Here is a 23,171-nt window from a genome sequence, read left to right on the forward strand (position 1 = left end):
AGAGCTGCCTGTGGGGGTTGGGGGACAGAAAATGGCGGTGAAGCGGTGCTGGAAGAAACAGGGGAGGAAGAGGCAGGAGGGAGAACAGGCTGACTAGGGGGCCCCTCACCCTGCAGTGGCTGCCCCGGAGACCAGGGCTGTTTACTGGCCGGCCGGCCGGGCGCAGGAGACAGATGGAGCGGAGTTAACTGAGGGGGTTGGGGAGCAGAGGAAGTTACAGGAGAAGGAGACCTGTGCGGAGGGGGTTCGTCTGCAGGGTTAAAATTATCAGAAGTAGAGGGTAGTGGAGGCAGTGAGGATGAAGGGGGTTTGGATGCAAGGACAACCTGGGAAGGAGAGCAGGTGAGACAGAGAGAGGGATTTTGAGCAAGTAGGCGGAAAGCCTCCACATATGGAATCTCTTTCCACTTTCTCAGGCGCTGGCAGTAGTTAAGAAGGTTCTGGAGAATGTCGGGATCAAGTATGCCCTCAGGGGGCCACTTATTTTGGTTATCTAGGGGATAATAAGGCCAATCTTGTGTACAAAATTTATTGAGGAGTTTGGGTTTGATGTCAGGCTTGAGGGGATGGGGTGGTAAGGTTGTTTAAGAGACATTGTAAGGGTGAATCACCCCGGAGGGAGGAGGCAGAAGTTCCCATTCCGAAGAGGATTAGAGAGGGAGAGAGGGAGAAGGTTTAAAAGGAGGATAGAATGAGCCCTCTGGCCGGATGAGAAGAACAGAACTCAGAGGGCGTCCCCAATGAGTCATGCCGTTCCCAGGAGGTGGGTTCAAGGATGAACCCAGGAGGGAAGGGGGTGTAGGTCGTCACCTAGACCCTTGCTTCCCAGAGGCAACTGTGTCGGAAGCCAGAGGGACCTAGCGCGCTAGGGTTTACTGGACGGCGGGGGTCCTGGACCCGGTAGGAGGAAGGTTAGATGGGTTCAAGGATGAACCCAGGGAGGAGGAAGGTTAAAAGGAGTGAGAGAAAGAGAGAGGGAGGAATGGGAGGTTCAGCCTCTGGGGCCGGGAACGTGTCAATGCTGGGGACAGGGAATGTGATTAGGGTGAAGGTTTAAATAATCTACAAGCCTGACAAAAGGAAAAGGGGGCTTACCTAACGGATGAGCCGGTGGTGGGTGAAGGAAGCCAGAGCCGGTGGTGGGTGAAGGAAGCCAGAGCCGGAGAAAACAGACGGGGGCGGACCGTCAATCCCGAGGGGTTGCGGAGGAGTCCGAGGAGGTCCGAGGAAGGAGTCCCCTGGCGCAGGGTGAACTCTTTCCCTGGTTTCGGCACCAAATGAAGGGACACATGGATGAAGGAAGCACGCGAGACCCGGGCTAACAGTTTGCCAGAGAAGTTCCGCTTTATTCAAGGACTGCGTGTATATTTATAGGGTGCTGTGCTCCGGGGCGGGAGAGAGAGTGGATGGGGCGGTAACTGATTGGATGGGGCTGGGCAGGAGGTGAGCCTTGACCTGTGACTGGCTGAGGTTTGGCGCAGGTGGGCTTGGGTGTTGGCGCCAGTGGGCTTGTTTACTGCGGAGAAGAACCAGGAAGGGCGCCATATTGCCAGGGTGTGTCCCTGTTCAGGCGCCCATGGGGTCCCTACAGTGCTCGCTGCCCGGGGCTTAGTGTGAGGGAAGGGTGGGCCCCTGTGTGAAGTCTTCGTTCCCTCTGGGCGACTTGTTGGAGGATCCTTGGAGACGGATCTGTGTTTTCTTTGGTTCTGTGCAAAGAACCGGTGAATGCCTTGAGATGCTCCTGGTCTGCCCGAGCAGACACATTTACTCAGTCACAATACCATGGGGTGACAGGAGTGCCATGGGAACGTCAGAGCAGAGGGAGTCGCCCCCTTTTTCTGTTTCAGCCCTGACTTAGGAATTTTCAAGGAATCTCTGTTGTCAAGATGAAATTGAGACGATGAGGAAGTAAGGAAGACCGAGAGAGTCAGGTAGTGCCCAGGAAGTTTTCTGTCACCCTAGGCTCTCCTCTCATCAGAGGCCATGTCTTAGAATAGGAAATCCTGGACAGAGAAAGTGCACATGGTCACTACCATGCTTTCCCCTGGTGCCAGGCCCTTCCATAGCTGACGCAGCCAAGGCATCTTCCAGAGGCCGACTGACAAAGGAAGTGCGGAGGGCGGCTCTGGCTTGCGGCTGGCCGACTGTGTGCTGGAGGTGTGGGGCTCCAGGGCTAGCGGCCATGGTTGAGAAGGTACAGTCATTGAGAAGGTACAGAGAAGATGCAGGCTTTCTGTGTTCCTTCAAAAAGGAGAAAAAGGCTTAAGTGTAGTCAGTTTTTTAGGAGAGGACATTGAAGTATGTTGGCGTGAGAATGACAGATGGCTCACACTGGCTCCTTGGGTGTACGTTCAGAGGCCCAGCGGTCACTGTGATGGTGCATGGCCATCCCTGCAGGCTGACCCACTGCTGCGAGGAGCCCCGTGCAGATCAGTAACGGGGTGTTTTATAGATTTTGCCTCTCCGATTCAATTAATCATTTTTGTGGTTTTTTCCCTTACATCAGGTTTCCTTAGGAAATAAAGAAAGAAGCAAAGGAGTGTTCTACAAAGCTCTCCAGAATTGTCCTTGGGCAAAGGTATGTTTTTTTTTTTCCCCTTTTTTTTTGTCTTTTTTCGTGTCCGGCAACGGATCGCAACCCTCAGTGTCGCACCCGTACCGGACCGGGACCGGGAACGGGATCGCAACCCTCAGTGTTGCCCCCATGCCTCGCTCAGCCAGTGAGCGGGAACCGGTCTGTATGTGGGATCTGAACCCTCGGCGGGAGCGCTGCCGCGCTCCCAAGTGGCGCACTGTAGCAGTGCACCACCGGGCCGGCCCAAAGGTATGTTTTAAAGACTGTGGCATCTTCGGATTCCCGGGGACCTTCCCAACAGGCCTCAGTCTAGCCAGTGTTTGCCTGGCCCGCCCCTGTGTCATCGGGGATGCTCAGCACTGTGGATGCCAGTGCCCTGCCCCAAGGCACATGCAGGTCCTTTTCCTAGTAGAACTGTCCCCTGTGCAGTCAGAGCACTATGGACATGCTTTTCCTTTCCCTGCGCTGGAGCTGGCGTGGCCTGGGATTGTGGCTGTAGGTAGCTGGCTTCCCAGCATTTGCTCAGAGTTCAGTCCAGATGCTGAGAGAGTTGGGATCCCTGTACTAACTCTGTCTGCAGAGCCCAGGTCAGGAGACATTCAGAAATCAAGTTGATGGTGACTGCAGTGTCTGCCAACAGCTTCTGCCCCCATGTTTGAAAGTAGTAGCTCACTGGAGTTCCCTCACTTTCACTCGGCTTTTGTGAGCTCGGTGGCCTCCCTGAGCAAGCTGAGGTGCTTCTGAGTTAGGAAAGCCGAGCAAAGGGGCTGCGGGCTGTGGAGGGGACGGGGCGGGGGGGGGCAGGCTTGCTGGGCACCTGAGCTCTTCCCCGCTGACAGGAAGTGGCGGGCTGACCAGGGAGGGGCTCTCTCCCTGCCTCCAGGTGTTGTACATGGACGCTGTGGAGTACTTCCCTGATGAGATGCAGGAGGTCGTGGATCTGATGACCGAGAAGGAGCTCCGGGTGCGCCTGCCGCTGGAGGAGCTGGAGCTGCTGCTTGAGGACTAGAGCCCGGGAGGGAGGGGTTCGCAGCCAAAGCGCCTGCCCTGTCATAGCCGGGAGGGGTCCAAGCGAAGGCGTGTATTGAGAGACCTGCTTCTGAACTGTTCCTTCTTGGTAATTTGTGTCTGGGTTGTCAGTCTCTCACATCAGACACATTTTTTGGATGTGTAAATGACACAAAAGCTATTGATTTACATATTATATATGTGAATATGTGTACGTGTGTATGAAGAATCATGCCGAATGGTAATTAAACCGCGTATGGTTACGGTGTGTGCGAATTCTTGTTCATTCTGCCCTTTGCCCATCCAGCACCAGCCCCACCACGGCGATTGTGTCCCTTGGGTGGCAGCCTTGGGGTCCGGCCCAGCCCCCTCTGAGAGAGTTTGGACGTACAGGTCTGGCTACTCAACGTCAGGAGCTCCTCCCTGGGCTGATTAGTAGGAGAGCAGACTTCGCCTGTATCTCCAGACCAACCCAGCCAAGAGGCCTTTCGCCCTTGTCCTGGCCCGTGTCAGTGCATAGGAAGTTTCTCACCATCCCCTATGCCCATAGATCAGCAGCATCCCCTGGCAGCTTGTGAGGAGCGAGACCCTCAGCCTGCCCCAGCCCAGCTGAGTCTGAATCCGCTCTCTGACCTAGCCCAGGTGATATTGGGCGTGGTACAGTGTGGAAGGCACTGCCCAGGGCATGAGCATCCCTCTGCTAGGTGACGACTGCCATCTCAGAGACATCTCAGAGAAGAGTGGGGACTGGGGCCAACTCGACCCACTTGCAGGCTGCATGGAGGTGCTCCCTCTTTCCTGAGCACCAGCACTGCCAAGACTGGCCACGCTCTGGTTTTGATTTCTGAGGAGGGCTATGAACAGAGAGAAATGTACGCTTGCACCTTCAGACTGTTTCTGCTTCTGCAGGGATGTTTTGGTGTCTTGCTGTCTTTTTCCCTATTAACATCTGGCTGAGAGGAACTGCTTTCTTACCTTCCCCGAGCTCCAGTGCTGTAGAAGGTAATTTTGGCTAGAAAGTGGTAGACATGGGTTGGAAAAAGGGCAGGACCATGTAGCTAGAGCACTTTCTAGGGTGATATCTCAGAACACCAAAGGCACTTGGCCAGCCTGACCTGGTGACCACCCTTGCCAGCCTGACCTGGTGACCACCCTCACCCGCCTCTCCCTAGATCCTGAGCTGCAGGCGGCTGTGGGCAGAAGCCCACCCAGGTGTTCCTTAGCGATGGAGCCGGGCTGGACGCTCCCTTTGATGCCTTTCCACAGAAGTAGGCAGAACTTCAGGACGGTGAGAGCTCAACCCTGAAGGGGACTCACCCTCAATATCTTACTGGGGCTTGAAGCTGGAAAAAGCCAAATTCCTGGCCGCCCGCAAAGGCAGAGCTTTGCCACCCCCACCTTGTAGACCCCATTGGGGACATGAAGTAGGAAGCCTAGGACCAAGCTGTGTTTCCCGTGATAGCAGCTGCTGTCTCAGTCCGCATCCAATGCCTGTGTATATTCTCATTTGGTTCAGAATTTAGCAGAGTGGCCTGGGATTAACTGGTCCCCTCAAACTGCAATGGCAGCCTGTCCCTTGGGAACGTGGAATGGATTGTACAAACGGGCAGCGAACCACCTGAGAGATGATAAAACCACTTCTGAAACTGATCATTAGTGCATTATGTGCTGCGTGCGAAGAGGTTTAAAAAAAATGAAAGATTCCCTATGGGTACATGTTTTATAGGAAAAAGGATGGCGAGATGATTATTTTTATGTTTTTTTTTTTTTTAAACCCTGTTTGTTAAACATGCAAGTCTGGAAAGATGATTAGGGTCCTTCCAAGTCAACCTGGTGGACTGAGAAGGGGTTTTCTAGCTCATTCATGTCAGTGAGACACATGCTCTTGCGTTTCATCAGGAAGCTATTTCCCAGGAGGAGCTGCCGTCACAACAGCCCATACGGGTCGGCCCCATCTTGGTTTGGGACAATGTTTTTTCTCCGGAATGAAGCAGTGCCAATGGATCTGGCACAAAGATCACTGGGCCTGTGGGAAGAGCTGCCGGGTGGCTTCTGTGCTGGGTCCCAGGTAAGAAGAGGCAGTAGCTCTGGTGGCTGTCACTTATAAGACACATGCATTCATTCACTATTTTGCGTTAGAGAAGTGAAGACATGGTGATCCCTGGGAAAGACCGTGTGCCTGTTGCAGAGGGAGTGATGAGAGAGTTCGCCGTGAGTGGTTCACTGAGGAAGGGCTTCTAAGAAGCAGTGGTTCCTCCACAGGCACACGGCTGTCCCTGCCCTGCTCACCAGGTACAAGAAGCTGGAAGAAGTTGCCCTTTGAGAACCCTATTGTTTCCCAGGCCCTTCATCCTTTTATCTCCAGCGCCTGGCACTGTAGGCCTTGGTGATCATCTGTAGAAACAGTGATTTCAGCATTATTCAACAAGCAAACTGGGGAGAGAGCTGGGATGGGGCGTGGGTGTGGTCAGCCTGTTACCCTGCTGCAGCCCCTCTCACCCCCTGCTCCCCCCAGCACTGGCATTTGTCTTCGCTGCTTTTGTAGAATTGACACAAGGGAGACTATCCCTATGGATAGAGGTAAGGGCTCAGATATTACCAAGGAGGAAAAGGAAATACTGATGGGCTGTTTTTTTTTTAAATCTCAAACTTACAGAAAAGTTCCCATTACATTACAAAGAACTAGTTTCCCTGAACCACTTGAGAGTTGCTGACAGTCTCCTACACAAGCATGATACAGACGTGACACAGGAAATGAGTGTGGATGCGGTACTGCATCTCATCTTCAGGGCCTGTCCAAAGCGTCACTGATGGTTCTGATAATGCCCGCTCTAGGAACAGGACCCAGTTTAGGACCATGAGGTGCACTTGGTTGTCATGTCTCTTTGTTCTGTCTGGAAGCTTTAACTTGACTTTCATGTTTGGCAATTTTTGAATTGTCCTGAATTTGTAGGATGTACCTCAGTTTGTGTGTGCCCAGGGTTCAGGCTAAGCATCTTTGCCCGGAGTATCTTGTGACACCTCCTGGGTGACGCATACTTTCAAGGTGCCCATTACTGACAATGTCTATTTTGATCACTTCGTTAAGATAGTGTCTGCTGGGCTTCTCCAATATGAAGTTGCTCTTTTCCTTTCAAATTGATAAGTATTTTGTGGGGAAACTCTAAATACCCCATTCCTCATCAAACCTTACATCCATTAATATACGTTAGTATGAGCCCATAGCTTTCTACTTTGTTTAAAGGACTCTATTCGACTAATATTGTTAATTATTTTGATGCTCAAATTGTCCCAGACTTGGCCAGTGGAAGCCCCTCAAGCAGGCATCTATGTCCTTTTGACATGTCCCTATCATTCTTTGAGCATTCCCTTGCTTTCTGGTTTACATCAGGTTCATCTTGGACTTTCCCTGCCTAGCTCTGGAATCAGTCCTGGTGCCTTTAAGTACAGAATGACATTTAGAAGCAAAGATCTGGGTCTAGGTGTGCTCGATGAACTTGGGGTGTCACCGTTCCCAGGTGTTTTCGGTGGGCAGAGTTCATCCTCATTTTCTTCCTTCGTGTCTGTAATCCCCTTCTCAGGTAGTTGAAACCTGGCTTCTGCCATCCTTACGATGTTTACTTACCTGACTGCCTCCATGCTATGGATTAAATATGTCCCCCAAAAGTTCATGTGTTGGAAACTTGACCCCCACTGTGATAGTGGAGGGTGGGAAATCCAACTATGGTAGACGAAAGGTGGGGATTTGAGAGGTGATTGGATCAGAGGACTGTGCTCTCATGAATGGATTAATCTATTCATGTAATGAGTTATCATGGGCGTGAGTCTGATGGCTTTATAAAGAGAGTGAGCAAGCAGGTTAGCTGTCTTGCTCAAGCCACTCTGTAGCCATGTGATACCGTGTTGCCACGGGACCCTGTGGGGTTCCCATGCAGAAGGCCCTCACTAGATGTGTTCCTTGGACTTCGGATTTACCAGCTGCCCAAAGGTAAGAAATAAATTTCATTTCTTTATAAATTACCTAGTTCCAGGTATTCTGTTATAAGCAACAGAAATGGACTAATCCACCCCGAATGTAACCACCCTCCCTCCTCTGCCACCATCCAGTCCCACTCGGATGCCTTCCTCAGCTGCTTGGCTCCAGGACTCCACATCAGTCCGCCCAAGCTGACGCCCATGTTGGGCACCCCCTTCCCCTGCATGTTCACTCTTGTCACTCTTATGTGGGCTCCAACACCCCACATGGATGCCATCCTCCCCCTGCTCCTCCACATGGACACCCTTTCACCCTGCTAGGGCTGACACTCCACTTCCCCACAAGTAAGTCATTGTCCTCATCTTGCACCGGGCCACCCACGTGTACAGAATGTCCTCTGTGGCAGGCAGAATGGCCCCCCCAAAGATGTCCACACCCTAAGCCCTGGAACCTGTGACTATGTTACATGGCAAAAGAAACTTTGCAGATGGAAATTAAGATTGCAGACCTTAAAACAGGGAGGTTATCTTGGATTATCTGGGTGGATCCAATGTAATCACAAGGGTCCTTGAAAGTGGAATAAGATGGCAGAAGAGTCAGAGAAATGTAAAGATGGAAGAAAAAGCAGGAGAGATTCAGAACTTAAGAGGGACCTGACCTGCTGTTGCTGGCTTTGAGGATGGGGGAGGCCATGAGCCAAGGAAAAAGGGTGGCCTGTACAAACTGCGAAAGGCCCTCAGCTGCCAGCCGGCAAGGAAACACCTACCTCAGTCCTACAACTGCAAGGAAACTTAATTCTGCCAACGACCCCCACGAGCAAGGTAAATGCCCCTAGAGCCTCCAGAAAGGAACATAGGCCTGCCAACACCACGATTCTAGCCTGGTGAGACCAGTGTTGGACTTCTGACCTATAGAACTGAGATAAATTTGTGGTGTTTTAAGTTAAATCTGTGGCAACTTGTTATGGTGGTAACAGAAAACTAATACACCCTCCTCACCCAACGTGGCTTCAACAACACATGCCAGGCCACCCTGCCAAGTGGAACTTCACCTTGATCTGTCCCACCTAATGGCTTTAGGACTTATTTGTTCAGAAAGGGAGACGTGAAGGAAATAGATGGAGAAAGGGAAGGGCAGGGGAAGCTGACATGTTTTTGAACACTCTAGAAGGGGATGAGATTTCTGAACCCAAGAACAAGGGGAGGCAGGGCAGGTATGAGATTCTTCAGTCCTGACCTTTCAAGATTTCTTTTAGGAACCCTCAGTCTCCTGGGAACACCAATACTTATTTCCTACCCCTAGACTACTGAGAACCTCCATGGTCCACAGAACTTTACAAAGGGAAAAGCTGTATTTCCTTTTATTTGGAAGCAAAAACCACATTAACTCAGCCTTTATTTAAACAAAGATTATTGGCACTATGATTTCAATGTCCCCTCCAAAACTTATGTTGAAATTTAACTGCAATCTGTCAGAGGTGGGGCCATTAAGAAGTGATTAGGCCATTAGGCTCCACCCTCATGAATGGATTGTTACTATGGGAGCAGGTTCATCATGTCAAGAGTAGGTTGTTGTAAAAGTGAGTTCAGCCCTCTCTTCCCCTTCTGCGTTCAGCCAGGGGATGATGCAGCACAAAGGCCCTCACCAGAGGCTGCTGCCATACTCTTGGACTTCCCAGCCTCCAGAACATGAGCCAAGTAAATTTCTGTTCATTATGATCACCCAGTCTGTGGGATTCCGTAATAGCAACAAAAAATGGTCTATGATAGCTGGCCATGTGGCTATGATCCTTTCTGCCCCAATTACTGTGTGCCATCAGCTTTGGGGGCATATGGGGGTGACCACAGGTATGGAGTCAGCACTCCTGTGACTGCCAGCCTGAGGTTTCCTGCCCAGAAGCTTCCCTAAAGCTGAATCCACCCACTTGGTGCTGCTGAGCAATAGGTGTGGAGACTCCAGAAACACGAATGAATTGGTCTGTGAAAAAGCACGCTTTATTGAGAGGCAGAATGCTGCAGAGTGACCACATCATACTCTGAAAGATATACAGGATGTTTAGCTAATAAAAATCAACTGGAACATGGATTCCTCTGGGCAACTTCCCCCACCTCTCGGGGGTTGGGAAAACTCTCAGCCATTTTTCTGAACGCAACTGTGGTTCACTAGAGATACAGCCCCTCAGGGGTGCCTTCTTGTTTTTTATAAAGAACATTTTCCTTAGATTTTTTGAAGTCTTCATTAGTTACTTTCATTCTACGTTCTCTCAAGGCCATCAGACCAGCTTCTGTACAAATTGCCTATAAGAAAGCACAGTATGTTCAGCAAGTGGAATACTTATATTTATTCTAACAAGCAATTCAGAGTACTATCTTGAAATAGGTATAAGACACTCAGACTAAAACAAGAATTGCTTATTTGGGAATATATTAGATTTTTAAAATGTATTAAGCATTCTAATTATTTTCTGAAAGGATCTGAGGTAGCTTAAACTGGGAGTAACTACAACTAAGAAAGAAGACTGACCAGAGGAATCAAGGCTGTGAGTTCTAGGTTTGGCTCAGGTTCTAATGAGCTGTGTGGCTTGGCAGGTCAGTAAATTCTTCTAGCTCCTTTTGTTAAAGGGAAGAAAACTGCTAGGAAATAGATAATATTATGCCCTGAAATGTAGAGCCAATTGAGAGTATAATGTCCATCATTTACCTAGTTATAAGAATGTATTCTGGTTAGATACTGTAAGCTGAAGTATAGTTTTTATTCTAATATATTTATTTTCTCATAATTACTTTCTAAAGTAAAACAAGAACCCAGGCAACATGATGTGTTAAAAACACAATCCTGGCACTGCAGTTTCTATGTTGCTACGGCCATCAGATTACTTCAGATGGTTTGGCAGAGAAGTAGAGAGAGAGAGAACGCAAATGGTAAAATGTTAACAATTGGTAAATCTAGGTGATGGGTTTAAGGGCATTCATTGTACTGTTTTGCAACTTTTCCTGAAGGTAGGCTTCGTGCAGGTGGTAACCTGGAGAGGCACTACATGTGCCATCCCTGCCTAACTATGACACTTATGCCTGATGAAAATCCAGATCTTCTCAGGGTAAGCAGGTGGCAGGGATTCACATTCAATGCTGCCAGGCCTTGAAATTCTGGTCAGCTGGGAAGAAATATCCTAACTCATGTACATTTTTGATAAAACCAAGAGGTACAATCTGGTACAACCTATGAGAATGCAAATTGGGAATATGAATACAGAGGGTGCTGGCCCCCTGCTCTGCAGCATTGCAGCTCTCAGGGGAGTTTTCCCAGCAGACAGTCTCCCCCTGACCTAGGACTGAGTGGTGATGTCTACCTAGCAGATGAGGCAAGCTTAGTGCCAGTAACTCATTCTTGTGGCTACAAGGGATTTAGGATCATTTACTTCATAAAATGAATCTACCATTTGGATGTAACAGTAAACCAACATGATTACAACGTTAAAACCCAGACATCCACACATCCAGCCTAATCATCCCTCCAAGAGCATGTGCTGACTTTCCTGATTGATGGGCCGACCTGGCCTAGGTTCTCACCTTGATGTCGGCACCTGAGAGGTCATCTTTAGCCATGATCAAGTCATCCAGGGTCACGTCATCGGCCAATGTCATCCTGCTGGTGTGAATCTGAAAGATGCGCTTCTTAGTCTTTTCATCGGGCAGGGGGAACTCGATCTTCCTGTCAATGCGGCCTGCAGGTATAAACAGTTTTCAGTCAGACCCCCATCCAGACCCAGGCTCTGCTCATTTAAAAGAAATCCTCTCTGCTTTAGGACCTTCAGATATAAATGAAAGGAGCATTCTTTTTTTTTTTTTCCCTTTTTTGTCTTTTTTTCGTGACCGGTAACAGGATCGCAACCCTCAGTGTCGCACCCGTACCGCGACCAGCAACGGGATCGCAACCCTCGGTGTTGTGCCCGCACCGCGCTCAACCAGTGAGCAGACCCGTCTCTGTATGGGATGCGAACCCTTGGCAGGAGCGCCGCCGCACTCCCAAGCACCGCACTCTGAAAGGAGCATTCTTCAGTAACATATTTAGTGAAAGAGGACAGACCTGTTTGATTAAAAACATTACAAAAGATAGCAAAGAACTTAGTGCTTTTTCTAGTGCTACCTGAATGTAGAGAATAAACCCTAGCTATCACAAGAATTACTTCTTCAGGAAAAAGAAGCAAGCTTTTGAGGCTAAAAGGAATATTATGGGAAAGAAAAGGTCAAGACATAAGACTGGAATTCAAAGGCCCAAGCTGCATGCTCTTACTTAACTATAATTGCAAGGGAAAATATTTTGGGTAAAGTACTTTAAAGGCATTACAGTATTTGCGTTTATATATATCATTTTATAATCCCCCCAAAGCACACTTAAAACACAAATATATATATACATAAACATATTACTACTACATGATGAAACAAAAGCAAATTTAACCTGGTCTTATAAGTGCTGGATCCAAAGTTTCTATTCTGTTTGTGGCCATGATAACTTTCACGTCTCCCCTTGAATCAAAGCCATCCAACTGGTTTAACAGTTCCAACATTGTTCGCTGAATTTCTCTCTCACCACCAGAATTTGAGTCATATCTTTGGAAAAGAAGAGAAGGAATGAAGAACCTATTCTCCTGCTAAAGGGGAATTACAGCAAATACCTCATCAAGACAAAACACCTCAATGTTCTTTTCTCAAACTAAATGTCACTCCTTCAATTATTCGAGGAAGAAAATCAGCACCCCTACTTTAGTCTGAATGTGTCCCCCAAAATTTATGTCTTGAAACTTAATCCCCATTGTGGTGGGATTAAAAAGTGGGGCCTTCTGGAAAGTGATTAAGTCACGAGGGCCCCACCATCGTGAATGGAGTAGTGCCTTGTAAAAGAGCTGGAGGGATCTAGCTTAGACCCTTTTTGCTCTTCCACTCTTCTGCCATGTGAGGACACAGCATTCACCCTTTTTTGCACTTCTGGAGGACGCAGCCACAAGACAATATCTCGGAAGCAGAGAGCAGCCCTCAGACACCAATGTTAGTGCCTTGACCTTGGACATCCTAGATTCCAGAACAATAAGAAAATAAATTTCTGTTTTTTATAAATTACCCAGTCTCTGGTATTTTGTTACAGCAGCACAAACAAAGACACCCCCCATCAGCCAAGTTACAGATGACATTTCTTTGTAGCAGTTTCTATGCCTGAAACTATCATTTATTCTGTCTCCATGTTTGGTGTCTGATCCCCCAATTTGACAGTGAGCTCCTTGAGGGCAGAGACTGTCATGTTCCTAGCTATGTCACTATAGTCCAGATGGTTCTGGCTCAGGGCAAGTGCTCAAGACAGGGTTATTCACAACTGACCAATCTCCAGACACTCATAGCTCCTGGGTAGTTGTCACCAGCCCTGGGGAGAGCAGAGCCTAAAGCATCCACAGAGGGTTGTGTACAGCAAGAACTGTGGCCACTTCGCACAACGGTTGTTCACTCTGAGAGGAGCTGAGGTTTTGCCTCTAAACAATGCAAAATACGTAAGAGGAAGTCTACCTTTTTGTCCCAATAGCATCAATTTCATCAATAAACACGATGGATGGTGCATGTTCTTCAGCAACTCGAAACAATTCCCGTACAAGTTTGGGCCCATCACCTAGGTACTTCTGAATAAGTTCAGAGCCAACAACTCTCAAGAACGTGGCTGAGGTTTGGTTTGCTACTGCTTTGGCTAACAAGGTTTTACCTGTGCCAGATGGACCATACATTTTAGATTAAAAAAAAAAAAAAGGAAAAAACACTCAAGTGCTGTTTTAACTTAAAAACTCTATTGTTATCACCTTAAACAGACACCAAGCATGTGCAGGCCCCAGTGATGCAAAGGCATGCCACCATTCAGGTGTCTTGACAATCTGTTCTAAGTAGGTAAAAGGAAATTCAGAAAAATCTACTAACATGTTTTGATTATTTTCTTAAATTCATCATGATAATGTCAAAAAATACTTTTTACTTGGTTATTTTCAAACCTTGACCCAAAGTTTCCACTGAAGAATTATAAACTATAATTACCTGCAGGAAGACTTACTCTGTACCAGCAATGAAATAAGTCTCATTTTTTCTCTGGGTCAGCCTTTCTTGGGCACCTTCAAAGGTGCATATAGTATTAACCTGACCTATCCAACTCAGGATTAGAGAACCAAACTAAACTCCTACGAAACTATCACTGATGAATAAAAAGGTCTGGGAATCCTAGGTTTGACCCAAAGGAGGCATAGTAAGTGTTCCCGAGAGCCCGGTGCCAGCACAAGAATAGCTGCTGGATGGGCTTGCTGCTGCCTCAGACAACTGAGACAGGACCGGCTCCTGGTGAAGCCCACATAGTGAGCTGCAGCAAGCTCGGGAGAATTCTCAATCTGCGGCCCACCCTTCTGAAGAAGTTCCTCACCAATCTCAAGAGCGAGCTCAAACAACATTTCCAATACTACTCTATTTCCTGATATTTCTCTTTTGGGTCAAAACCAAGAGTCTGCACCCAATCTGAGAACTTTAGAGCTAGAAGACCTTGGCCCCACTGATGGTGAGTGAGGACATGGGCAAAGGTTGGGTAGCTGCCTCAGGACACAGAGGCACAATTTCCTGAGCTGTAAGATGAGGAGCTGCTCTTCTAGCTCCAGGCCTCTGGGTACAGGTGTTGCCCAGTCCCTCCAGCATGGGCAACCCTCAGAACAGATATTTGCGGGAACACATTTTCAACTCTTTCAAGCAAATGACTGCTCTTTCTTTAGAATTTGCACAGCAACGAACTGCTAAGTCCTGGACCCTACAACTTCCTTAGGTCAACTTATGGCATAATGAACTATATATATACACATGTACTTTTATCTTCATTCATTTATTCATCCAACATTTATTTATTCAATACCAGTGGGCCAGGAAAACGAACCTGATCTGAACACCACAGAATAGCTTTTACAGCAGTAGTTCACCACCACAGCGTTGAGGCTTGGCCACCCTCCAATGTGAATCTTTGGGGCTGGAACCAGGCATCAGTATTTTTTATACCTTCCAAAATGATTCCAATGTACAGTCAAGGTTGAATGCTCACTTTAAACTAAGGAATCATGGTGGCCTCACTCAACAGTTAAGTAACACTTTGCCAGCAAAATGTTAAACACAGAGCATACCTGTGCCAGGTGGACCATACAGAATGACCCCCTTGGGGGGCTTTATACCCATCTCTTCATAATATTCAGGATGAGTGAGAGGAAGCTCCACAGATTCCTAGAGTAAACAAACACTCAGTAAAATGAAAGGCTTTCTTACTGAAATTATTAGCATAACTAATTGGCATCATGAGGAGATCCTGCTTTTGACAAAAATGAGTGAAAATCCCACTTCTTAAAGACAATGTCCTTGAATTCCATCAGCAAGGACATACTGAAGAAGACACCTGTCCTACCTGGGCTTCCAGCACCCATCCCATCTTCCTAACCACACCCAAGTTCCCTTTTACTTTCTAGTAGAAGTCAGCCTTGAGCAACATTTAAGCTCTTCCTGAGCTAAAGAGACTTAAGAAAGCTAAAGTTCACCCTTTTCAATCACACTACAGACAGGACGTGGAAAGATTTCCTGATTGCTCTTCCCACCTAGGGACATTACGGTTATTTTTCAACCATCTATGAAGTCACCAGTGGAGATCTGTGAAAACTCTGAATGACTTTCCTATAGATGAAAGAATATGCAGACAGCTGGCCCACAGCCATCCTGAATGACCACCTCCTCCCCCCTCCCGCAACCCTCAGGACCACTGCAGAGCTGGGATTATGTTCTAGACCCCACCACTGTGTGTGTGCAGGTTCATATGTTACCCACATACCACACTGGATATTTCCTCATATCCACAGCTGAAGCCAAAACAATTGGAAACATTATGTACTCACACAGACAATTCATTAAACATTATATGTAAAAACTATTACACTGCAGCAGGAAATATCATTCAATTTACTGTTATGTCTATTATCTAACTCAGTATTAACAAAAACAAAAAAACCACAATTGGCAAGCTGTGAATCAGTTACTGGTCTGATCAGTAGAGAAAAACAAATATGCAAAACAACTCCAAAGTACCCTAAATGGGACAGCAGTAAGAAACCAAAAGTCTAAGAACCCAGAGCTGGTTCCCAGTCATACCTTAATTTCCTGGATTTGGTTGTCCAACCCCCCAATATCAGCATAAGTCTCCTGGGGGGCCTTTTCCACCTTCATCACTGTGACCAGGGGATCCGTGTCATCCATCAGCACCCCAATCACCGCATGCACCTAACAGGGAATGTGAAGCTTTAACACAGGAACGTGAGTTTCACGTGATCTGTGTGTGACAAAGCAATGCTAATCACAGCATCTTTCTCCCTCTTAGGCATGCTCTGGCGATCCACTCACACGGGACCAGGGATAATCTAAAACAAAGGAGAAAGCACTCGCATGGACTTTCTGAGATGCTATCAACTCACTTTGTGGTTGAGCAGGACTGAGCAGCCTGGTTCCAACAGATCCTTGTCTACAAATGAAAGAATGCTGACATAGTGTTCTGAGCCCACAGATGTAGACACAATAGCATGATTGTCATCAATGATCTCTTCCAAGGTTCCTACTGACATTGGGGTCCCCCTCAGATCATCCACCTTTGATCTTTCCTCCTATATGAGAATATTCCAAGAAAGAAAAGCAGATGAGACCTAAAAAGTATATGATTCTGACAGTTCACTAGATTTACAAAAGGTAGCTAATGCTTCTAAGCCTGGACAGGTTGAACTACTTGAGTCTCACTTATTTATTTTTAGTTTTAAGTTCTAAATAGAATTCAATTTGTTTAAAAAAAAAAAAAAAACCCAAAAAACATTACAGTAACTTCTCAACTTACCTCTTGCTTTTCTTCTAATGGTTTCATTTGTTCCTGATTTCTAATGAATTCTTCCTCCATGAGAAGATAGTCTTTAATTCTCTCTAACTTCAATAATTTTAACCGGCACTGAGTGTGAGGTGTCACCAGTCCTGACCACCATTTTTAATCCATTCACTATGTGTAATTGAAAAATAATTTTATTATACTTGGAGCTTGAAGTTTGCTATTAAGGAAAAAATATTAAGATTTTAAAACAAGCTCATCTTAGTTAGATACACTCTGAAATTCAAAGCTTGGTAACTCCTAAATCAAGCGGTGCCTAAATGGAATGGAGTTTTGGTAGTTATAAGCAAGCATCTGAAAATGAAGATGAAGTTTACGACCAAATAGCTAGCATAAAATGACATATACTGACTGAGCAGTCTTTACATGCAAAGAAGAAAAAAGCCATTGACCCAAAAGATAGCTTGGTTTAGTTTTTTTCCCCCCAAGGTACTAAAACAAAGTTATATACGCTGCTCAGTCAGTATACACGTTGTATGCTAACTGTACACATTCTCATCTAGAATTTTAAAATATCAGGGATATTAACTGTCTTTGTCACATACATGGCAAATATTTTTTCCAAACTTTACTGTTTCTTTTGGCTTTGTTTTAAAGTCTCATGCCACAAAGGAATTTTACTGTTTGCATAGACAAATCTGTCAATCTTTTCTTTTATGGTTTCTGGGTTTCCCAACTTACTTCAAAAAGCCTCTTCTCCCCTAGGGTTAAATATATTCCTAAATTTTCATTCATTTATTTATTTATTTTCATGATAAGTATACCTGTAATTTACCTGGCAAAAGGCACAGAATCTAATTTTATTTTCTCTGGACAGAAAATAAAAAATGCCAGCCATTTATATTAAATAACCCATTCTATTCCCCACATAACTGTTACCTTTAGCAGTTACCTTTAACAATTAAATATCCATGTACCCTGACTTGTTTTTGGATTTCCTACTCTGTTCTTGTTACCTAACTGTCTCTGTACCAATACCATACTGATTCATTAAAGTAGATTATGGCTGGTTTTACTATCTGACTTCCTTTGTTCTTAACTGAGCTATATATATATATGTACAAATATATACATATATATGTGTATATGTTATACACATAATTATATAAATATAATATTGTATAAATATATACATAATTGTATAAATATATACATATATGTATATATTTTTTGGGGGGTGGCTGGCTGGTACAGGGATGCGAACCCTTGACCTTGGTGTTACAAAACCATGCTCTAACCAACTGAACTAGTCAGCCATCCCTTGAGTAATATTTTAAAAATTAGTTTATTTCTTCTTAGTTTTTTCTTCTCAGCAGGGAGGGACATTTTTAGATGGGGGTGGGGGAGATATTTGAGCTGAAGTACAGGGATGAGTAGCAGGCAGCCATGGGAAGGACTGGGGCAAGAACATTTTAAGTGGAGGAAAGAGCACAGGCAAAGGTCCTGATATGCAGAAAAGTTAAAGAACACGAGGCAGACAGTGTGACTGATGAGCAAGGGGGAGTGGCAGGGCTAAGGATGAAGAGGTGGGCTTCTCAGGTCACCTGGTTTGAGTTCTAGTCTACGTTCAGCAGGAAGTCATTGAAAAATTTTAAGTTCAGGTATTGCATGATCTGAATTTCAATATAGTGGCATTTCATTTCATGAAACAGGCATGTTTCTGAGTTATTCAAATTCAACCTGGGCTTTGTAATCTAAAACTATACTTTTAATACACTAGAGGACCTGACTATTTAAAGAAAATTAATGGGATTTTAAAACGTGAGCCACATATTATACTGTATTTTAAAACAAAGTATAACTTTTATGCCAACCTAGAGGACTGTCACACACAAGAGTTGGGGTTACAATCACAGAGGTAGAGCTCCAACCACCACCATCTCCTGTCTCACCTTTCAGACTCTAAGCTACATGCACAGAGATGGTTCCCCCTAGGGACTGGAAAGACAGCAAGGAGGAACCATGTCATTACCCAATGGCAGTTTGCTGGCAGCATCTGGTCCCTTTGTTTTCTTCTTCTTTTTCCCCACTCTAGTTGGTACAGGAGGTTCATATTTCTTCTTCTTGTCCTTGAGTTTTTAGAACAGCAGGGGGGAAAAAAAATCATATAGAAATCATGTTAAAACACAAGTTTACTTCTGTACCACCATCATCTATGTCCAGGTGGTACAATTTTCCTTATTTTTTAGGATGTTATTAAAAAGTGTCCTTTAAAAACTAGGTTTCATATTTCTGCAATTTTAATAAGGAAATGTAATTATAATAAGTAAATGTAAACTTTTTATAACACACATAAATAAGTGAGTTAAAATATTCCAATAAAATATGGAGAGGTCAAAATTAAGTTATATGCCAAAAGTTTGAGTAATTTGAGACAATTCTTCACACCTTAGGGTATTAAACACTAAAATTACAGGCAATTTAGCACTTCATAATGTTGTTGCTTTTACAAATTTAAAAATCATTACCTCACAAATATCTATTTGATGTCAATAACATTTTCTAAAACTTGAAACAGGTGTTGTTTTTGTAGGCCAGGCTACTTAGATAGTAGTAGTTAAACAACTACTAGATCATTTAGCTCTTTAAAAGTCAGGAATCCCTGAAGAACTTCTCCGCTGAGACCTAAGAGATGTCCGTAATTTGCTCACACCACAGTACATATCTGGTTTATTTACCTTGTCATCTTTCTTGCCACCTCCAGGACCATGACCACCACTCTGACTTTGACCCTGGGGAAAAAAAAATCAGACACAGATGTAAATTCAGAATATGATCACTCAAAAGAACATCCTTCTTACTGTCCTGTGATTCTAAAACACGAATGCTTCTCCCTCAATTTAACATTTCTGAACCCAAGATGTACCTTGCTGTCAATGTGTACATTTAGTGTGGTAGAACTTCCGTTTCCCCGAAAAGCTGTTTAATAGATTACTGTTGCACTTGGCAATTGACTGCATCTTAGAATCAAGAACAGCTCTATTAAGAAGTGGATATAACTAATGAAGCTGAGAGTCTAAGATCACCCTCTCTTGATGGGAAGGTATAGAGCTTGACATTCTTTAATATAAAACTGTCAGACTAGGGCTACCAAAAGTATATTTCACAGAATCACACTATGGAAGCTAAGTCATTTTACATACTCAACAATCATTTATCAATCATTTACTCCTCACTTACAATCACACCAAGATCCAGAAGATTTTCCTTTTAACAACAACTTATCCACTTCCCATCCCTAAAGCCTGAAGGCTCTCAGGCAGGTCTTTCTTCTCAACCAGAAAGGACTAATCACCTTCAGGTGTTAAGAACTTAGTGTATTAATGAGCTCAGTGGGATTTCAGATTTTAAAACAGACCCTTCAGTTATAGGACAATGCTTAACACAGAGCAATGTCTCAGAAACGGTGACATTTTAAGAATGAGTAATTTTTCTTTTATTAGTAATATGTATATTGTTACAAATCATACTTATTCTTTATGCCCCTTATCCAATCTCTCCCCATACCCCACTCCCACCACTGATAGCCCTAGATTTCTTCTCTCCCTCTGAAAGAGTCATGGTTACTCTGCTGATTTGTTGCCTGGATGATCTGTCCAATGCTGAAAGGTGTGTTCGGCTCCCCCAATATAATCATAGAGCAGATGCTTCTTCTGTCACTCTGGAATGGGCTTTGTGGAGAGAGACATCCTAGTCTTTTCTTTGGTCTCTCCTGGTGACTCTCCTTGTGTTACTGTACTCCAGTGGCAGGCGGACCATCTGTGTGCTGGTTGTGATGTCTAGCCACTTTCACAGCAGCCCTGGTTAGTGTGGTGGCTGTAGTGGGCCACCCACAAGGAGGTGATGTTTTTGGCATGCTCCTTGGCGCTGGTGGTGTGCCTGGGTGTGGGTGGGGTGTCCAGTCCCTGGCTCCAAGCCATGGAAAAATTAGTAATATTGAATTTACTGATTAGAGAGGCCCACTCAGCTCCCTCAAATCACTTCCACATAGGCACCTCTAAATACACTGACAGCTTTTATTATCAAGACAAAACAACTATATCATGGTTACCTAGAGGAGTTAATGTCAAATGTATTTCCCCAAATGCAAGATTCTCAAAACTTTGTGCTTTATTCTGAATATGGTAATTAGGGGCTCAGAGAGATTCTGTGTAATAGAATTAGTTATGCTGAAATAGGCTGTCCAATTATAGAGCTTTAGCAATTACTTATACCTGGTAAGGAAATGCGCTGATGACTAGGGTAGCTAATGTGTGTAGGAGGGTGCTTACTATATGCCCAATTCTGTACTAGCCATTTCCCCTTTATTATCTCATTAATTCAATACAATCCTCTGCTGATGACTAGGGTAGCTAATGTGTGTAGGAGGGTGCTTACCATATGCCCAATTCTGTACTAGCCATTTCCCCTTTATTATCTCATTAATTCAATACAATCCTCCAAGATAGGGTTCATTATTTGCACTTTATAGATGAGAAACTACAGCAAGCCTGAGAACATGGGCTGTGAAATTAGATGAATCCAAGTCTGAATTCTGGCTCCATTGCAAATAGGCTATGTGACCTTGGGTAACTCAGGTCACTTCCTTGAGCGCTAGTGTCCTTGACTGGAAAGTGGGGATGATACTAGCTCCTATCTGTTGTTGAAAATGAGATAACCCCTGTAAACCACTTAGCAGTCACATGACTTAAGTACTCACCAATATAACATTACTGGTGAATACAAAAGGGCAGGGTCAAGATTTTAACTGTCAGTCTGGTTACAAAATTTGGGTCTGAAACAGTCCAAACCATTCTTGTTCAGTTCTTTACTTTCTCATCTATCTCCCATATCCATTTCCCCACCTGTTTTTGTCCAGGCCATCACCTCTTACTTGAACTCTAGCGTACCAAATGAGATTACTGGGTCCAGTTTCCCCCTCACCAAACCAGCTATTTTACCTTCTAAAACAGACAGCTGACCCTTCAAAAACCTCCAACTGCTCCCTAGCATTTATGGCAGAATGTTGAAACTCCTTAGTTTGGCATGCCTGGCCCTTGCCAAACTGGCTACAACTGGCCAGGTTCATCTACCTTTTTCATGATCCTGCCAGCCTGGTCCCAATGGAGGACATTTTCCTGAGCAGATCCCACACTTCTTCAATCTCTGGTGCATTTTACATGTTTCTCGGTTTTAAATAACAAGCATACCAATCGCTGAGCCCTTAGCCAAGCAGTGTACTAAACATTCTTGGAGTATTATCCCATTTAATTCTTATAAACACTATGGGATTGGCACTATCATTACCCCTAACTTACAGATAGGGAAACCAAGGCCCAGAAAGGTTAAGTGTGCCTACTGTCACATAGCCTGTCAGAAACAGAACTAGGAATCACACTCAGGTCTGCGGGGTTTCTCTACTCCTCTAGAAAGGACTGACAGGCTTCGTGTTCTAGCACATCCACTTACTGTGTTGCATCTCCTCTTTAGCAAAATGAGAATAATAATAATGATGACCTCAAAGAATGTTGTGAGGAACAAATGAGAAAACGCTGGAAAAGCACCCGGCACATTCTTACTACTCCAAAGGCCCTTCAAGACCTCTGTGTGTGGTGTGGCCTTCACCCACACTGCGGAGGCCCCGGCCTTCCTGCCGTCGCTGGTTCAGGCTGAACACATTCCCCCCGCACGTCCTCTGCACCTGCTGCTCCTGCCCGGACCACGCTCCCCTCAGATACCTGCACGAGCCACTCCCTCACGTTAGGCCTCTGCTCAAATTCCGCCTCCTCAGAGAGACCTTCACCGAAACTCTATCAAAACCACCAGCCCTCCCCATCCTACCCCTTTCTATGACAGCCAGAGGACAACGGCCCCGCCACCCCAGCCCTACCCGCTCCCTCACATGTCACGTACTCCCTTCTCTGTTTACTGTCTGCCTTCTCCTCTACAATGTGAGCTCCATGAAGGCAGGGCCAGTCCTGCTCACCCCCTGCACCCTCAGTGCCGAGGACAGAGCCTGCCCCCGCCAGCAGGTGCTGGGTACGCAGCCATGTCACGCAAGCACGAGTGCGTGCCAGCTGTCTGCACGACGGACGCACCGCGGGCCCTCCCCTCCGAGCTCCGCCCGTCACAAAAGCGTCAGTCTTAAGGCTCCTTCAAGTGCCCCCCACTCCGGACTGCCGTCCACGGCTCCGCTGTCCCCTTCTCAGGGAACGAATCCCACCCTCTTCTGCAGTCCTAGCACCCTTCACCCGAGCGACTCACAAAGCACTCGTCCCGCTTCTTCGAGGAGGCGCCCGTAGAAACTCCCCGCCCGGGTCGGCGGAGGAGCAAAGCCAGCGACAGGACCGGTTCTGTCACCCACAGGACCGCCCGGGGGACCCTCCGCGCCAAACCCTGGCCCCAGGCACCCAGGGCAAGGCCCGCGGTGGACCTGAGCGTCGTCGCCGGGGACCTCCGCCCGCCGAGGTGGCTGGGCCGGCGGCGAGGCAGAGGGCGGGCCCCGCTCCTCGGGCAGCCGCCTCGCTCTCTCGACTCGGGCCGCTCCGACCTCTCGCACCCTGACTACCGCCGAAACCCTTAGTCACTCACCATCTTGCCCCGGCCCCTCGAGCTGCCGCTCCCGGAAGTGCCCTCACCACGGCTGCCCGTCCCGAGCGGAAG

General features: G+C 46.1%; 1 protein-coding gene and 1 long non-coding RNA gene across 2 annotated transcripts; one reads left to right on the top strand and one right to left on the bottom strand.

The window, feature by feature from the left end:
• Positions 1–2,468: 2,468 nt before the first annotated feature.
• On the top strand, positions 2,469–3,851 carry LOC103581896. The gene is made up of 2 exons (XR_549702.1): positions 2,469–2,578; positions 3,459–3,851. It is a non-coding gene; the product is annotated as an uncharacterized LOC103581896 (long non-coding RNA).
• Positions 3,852–9,531: 5,680 nt separating this feature from the next.
• On the bottom strand, positions 9,532–22,789 carry LOC103581897 (26S protease regulatory subunit 4). The gene is made up of 11 exons (XM_008563617.1): positions 22,773–22,789; positions 19,208–19,261; positions 18,502–18,598; positions 16,485–16,609; positions 16,075–16,260; positions 15,755–15,883; positions 14,746–14,842; positions 13,118–13,307; positions 12,021–12,172; positions 11,129–11,283; positions 9,532–9,856 (listed from the first exon to the last, which is right to left on the bottom strand). Exons 4-11 carry the CDS (start codon positions 16,542–16,544, stop codon positions 9,722–9,724), a joined length of 1,104 nt encoding a protein of 367 aa, XP_008561839.1. The 5' UTR covers positions 16,545–16,609; positions 18,502–18,598; positions 19,208–19,261; positions 22,773–22,789; the 3' UTR covers positions 9,532–9,721.
• Positions 22,790–23,171: the final 382 nt, after the last annotated feature.

The sequence above is a fragment of the Galeopterus variegatus genome, unplaced genomic scaffold (genome assembly GCF_000696425.1).
Source record: "Galeopterus variegatus unplaced genomic scaffold, G_variegatus-3.0.2 Scaffold14202, whole genome shotgun sequence".
Taxonomy (NCBI): domain Eukaryota; kingdom Metazoa; phylum Chordata; class Mammalia; order Dermoptera; family Cynocephalidae; genus Galeopterus; species Galeopterus variegatus.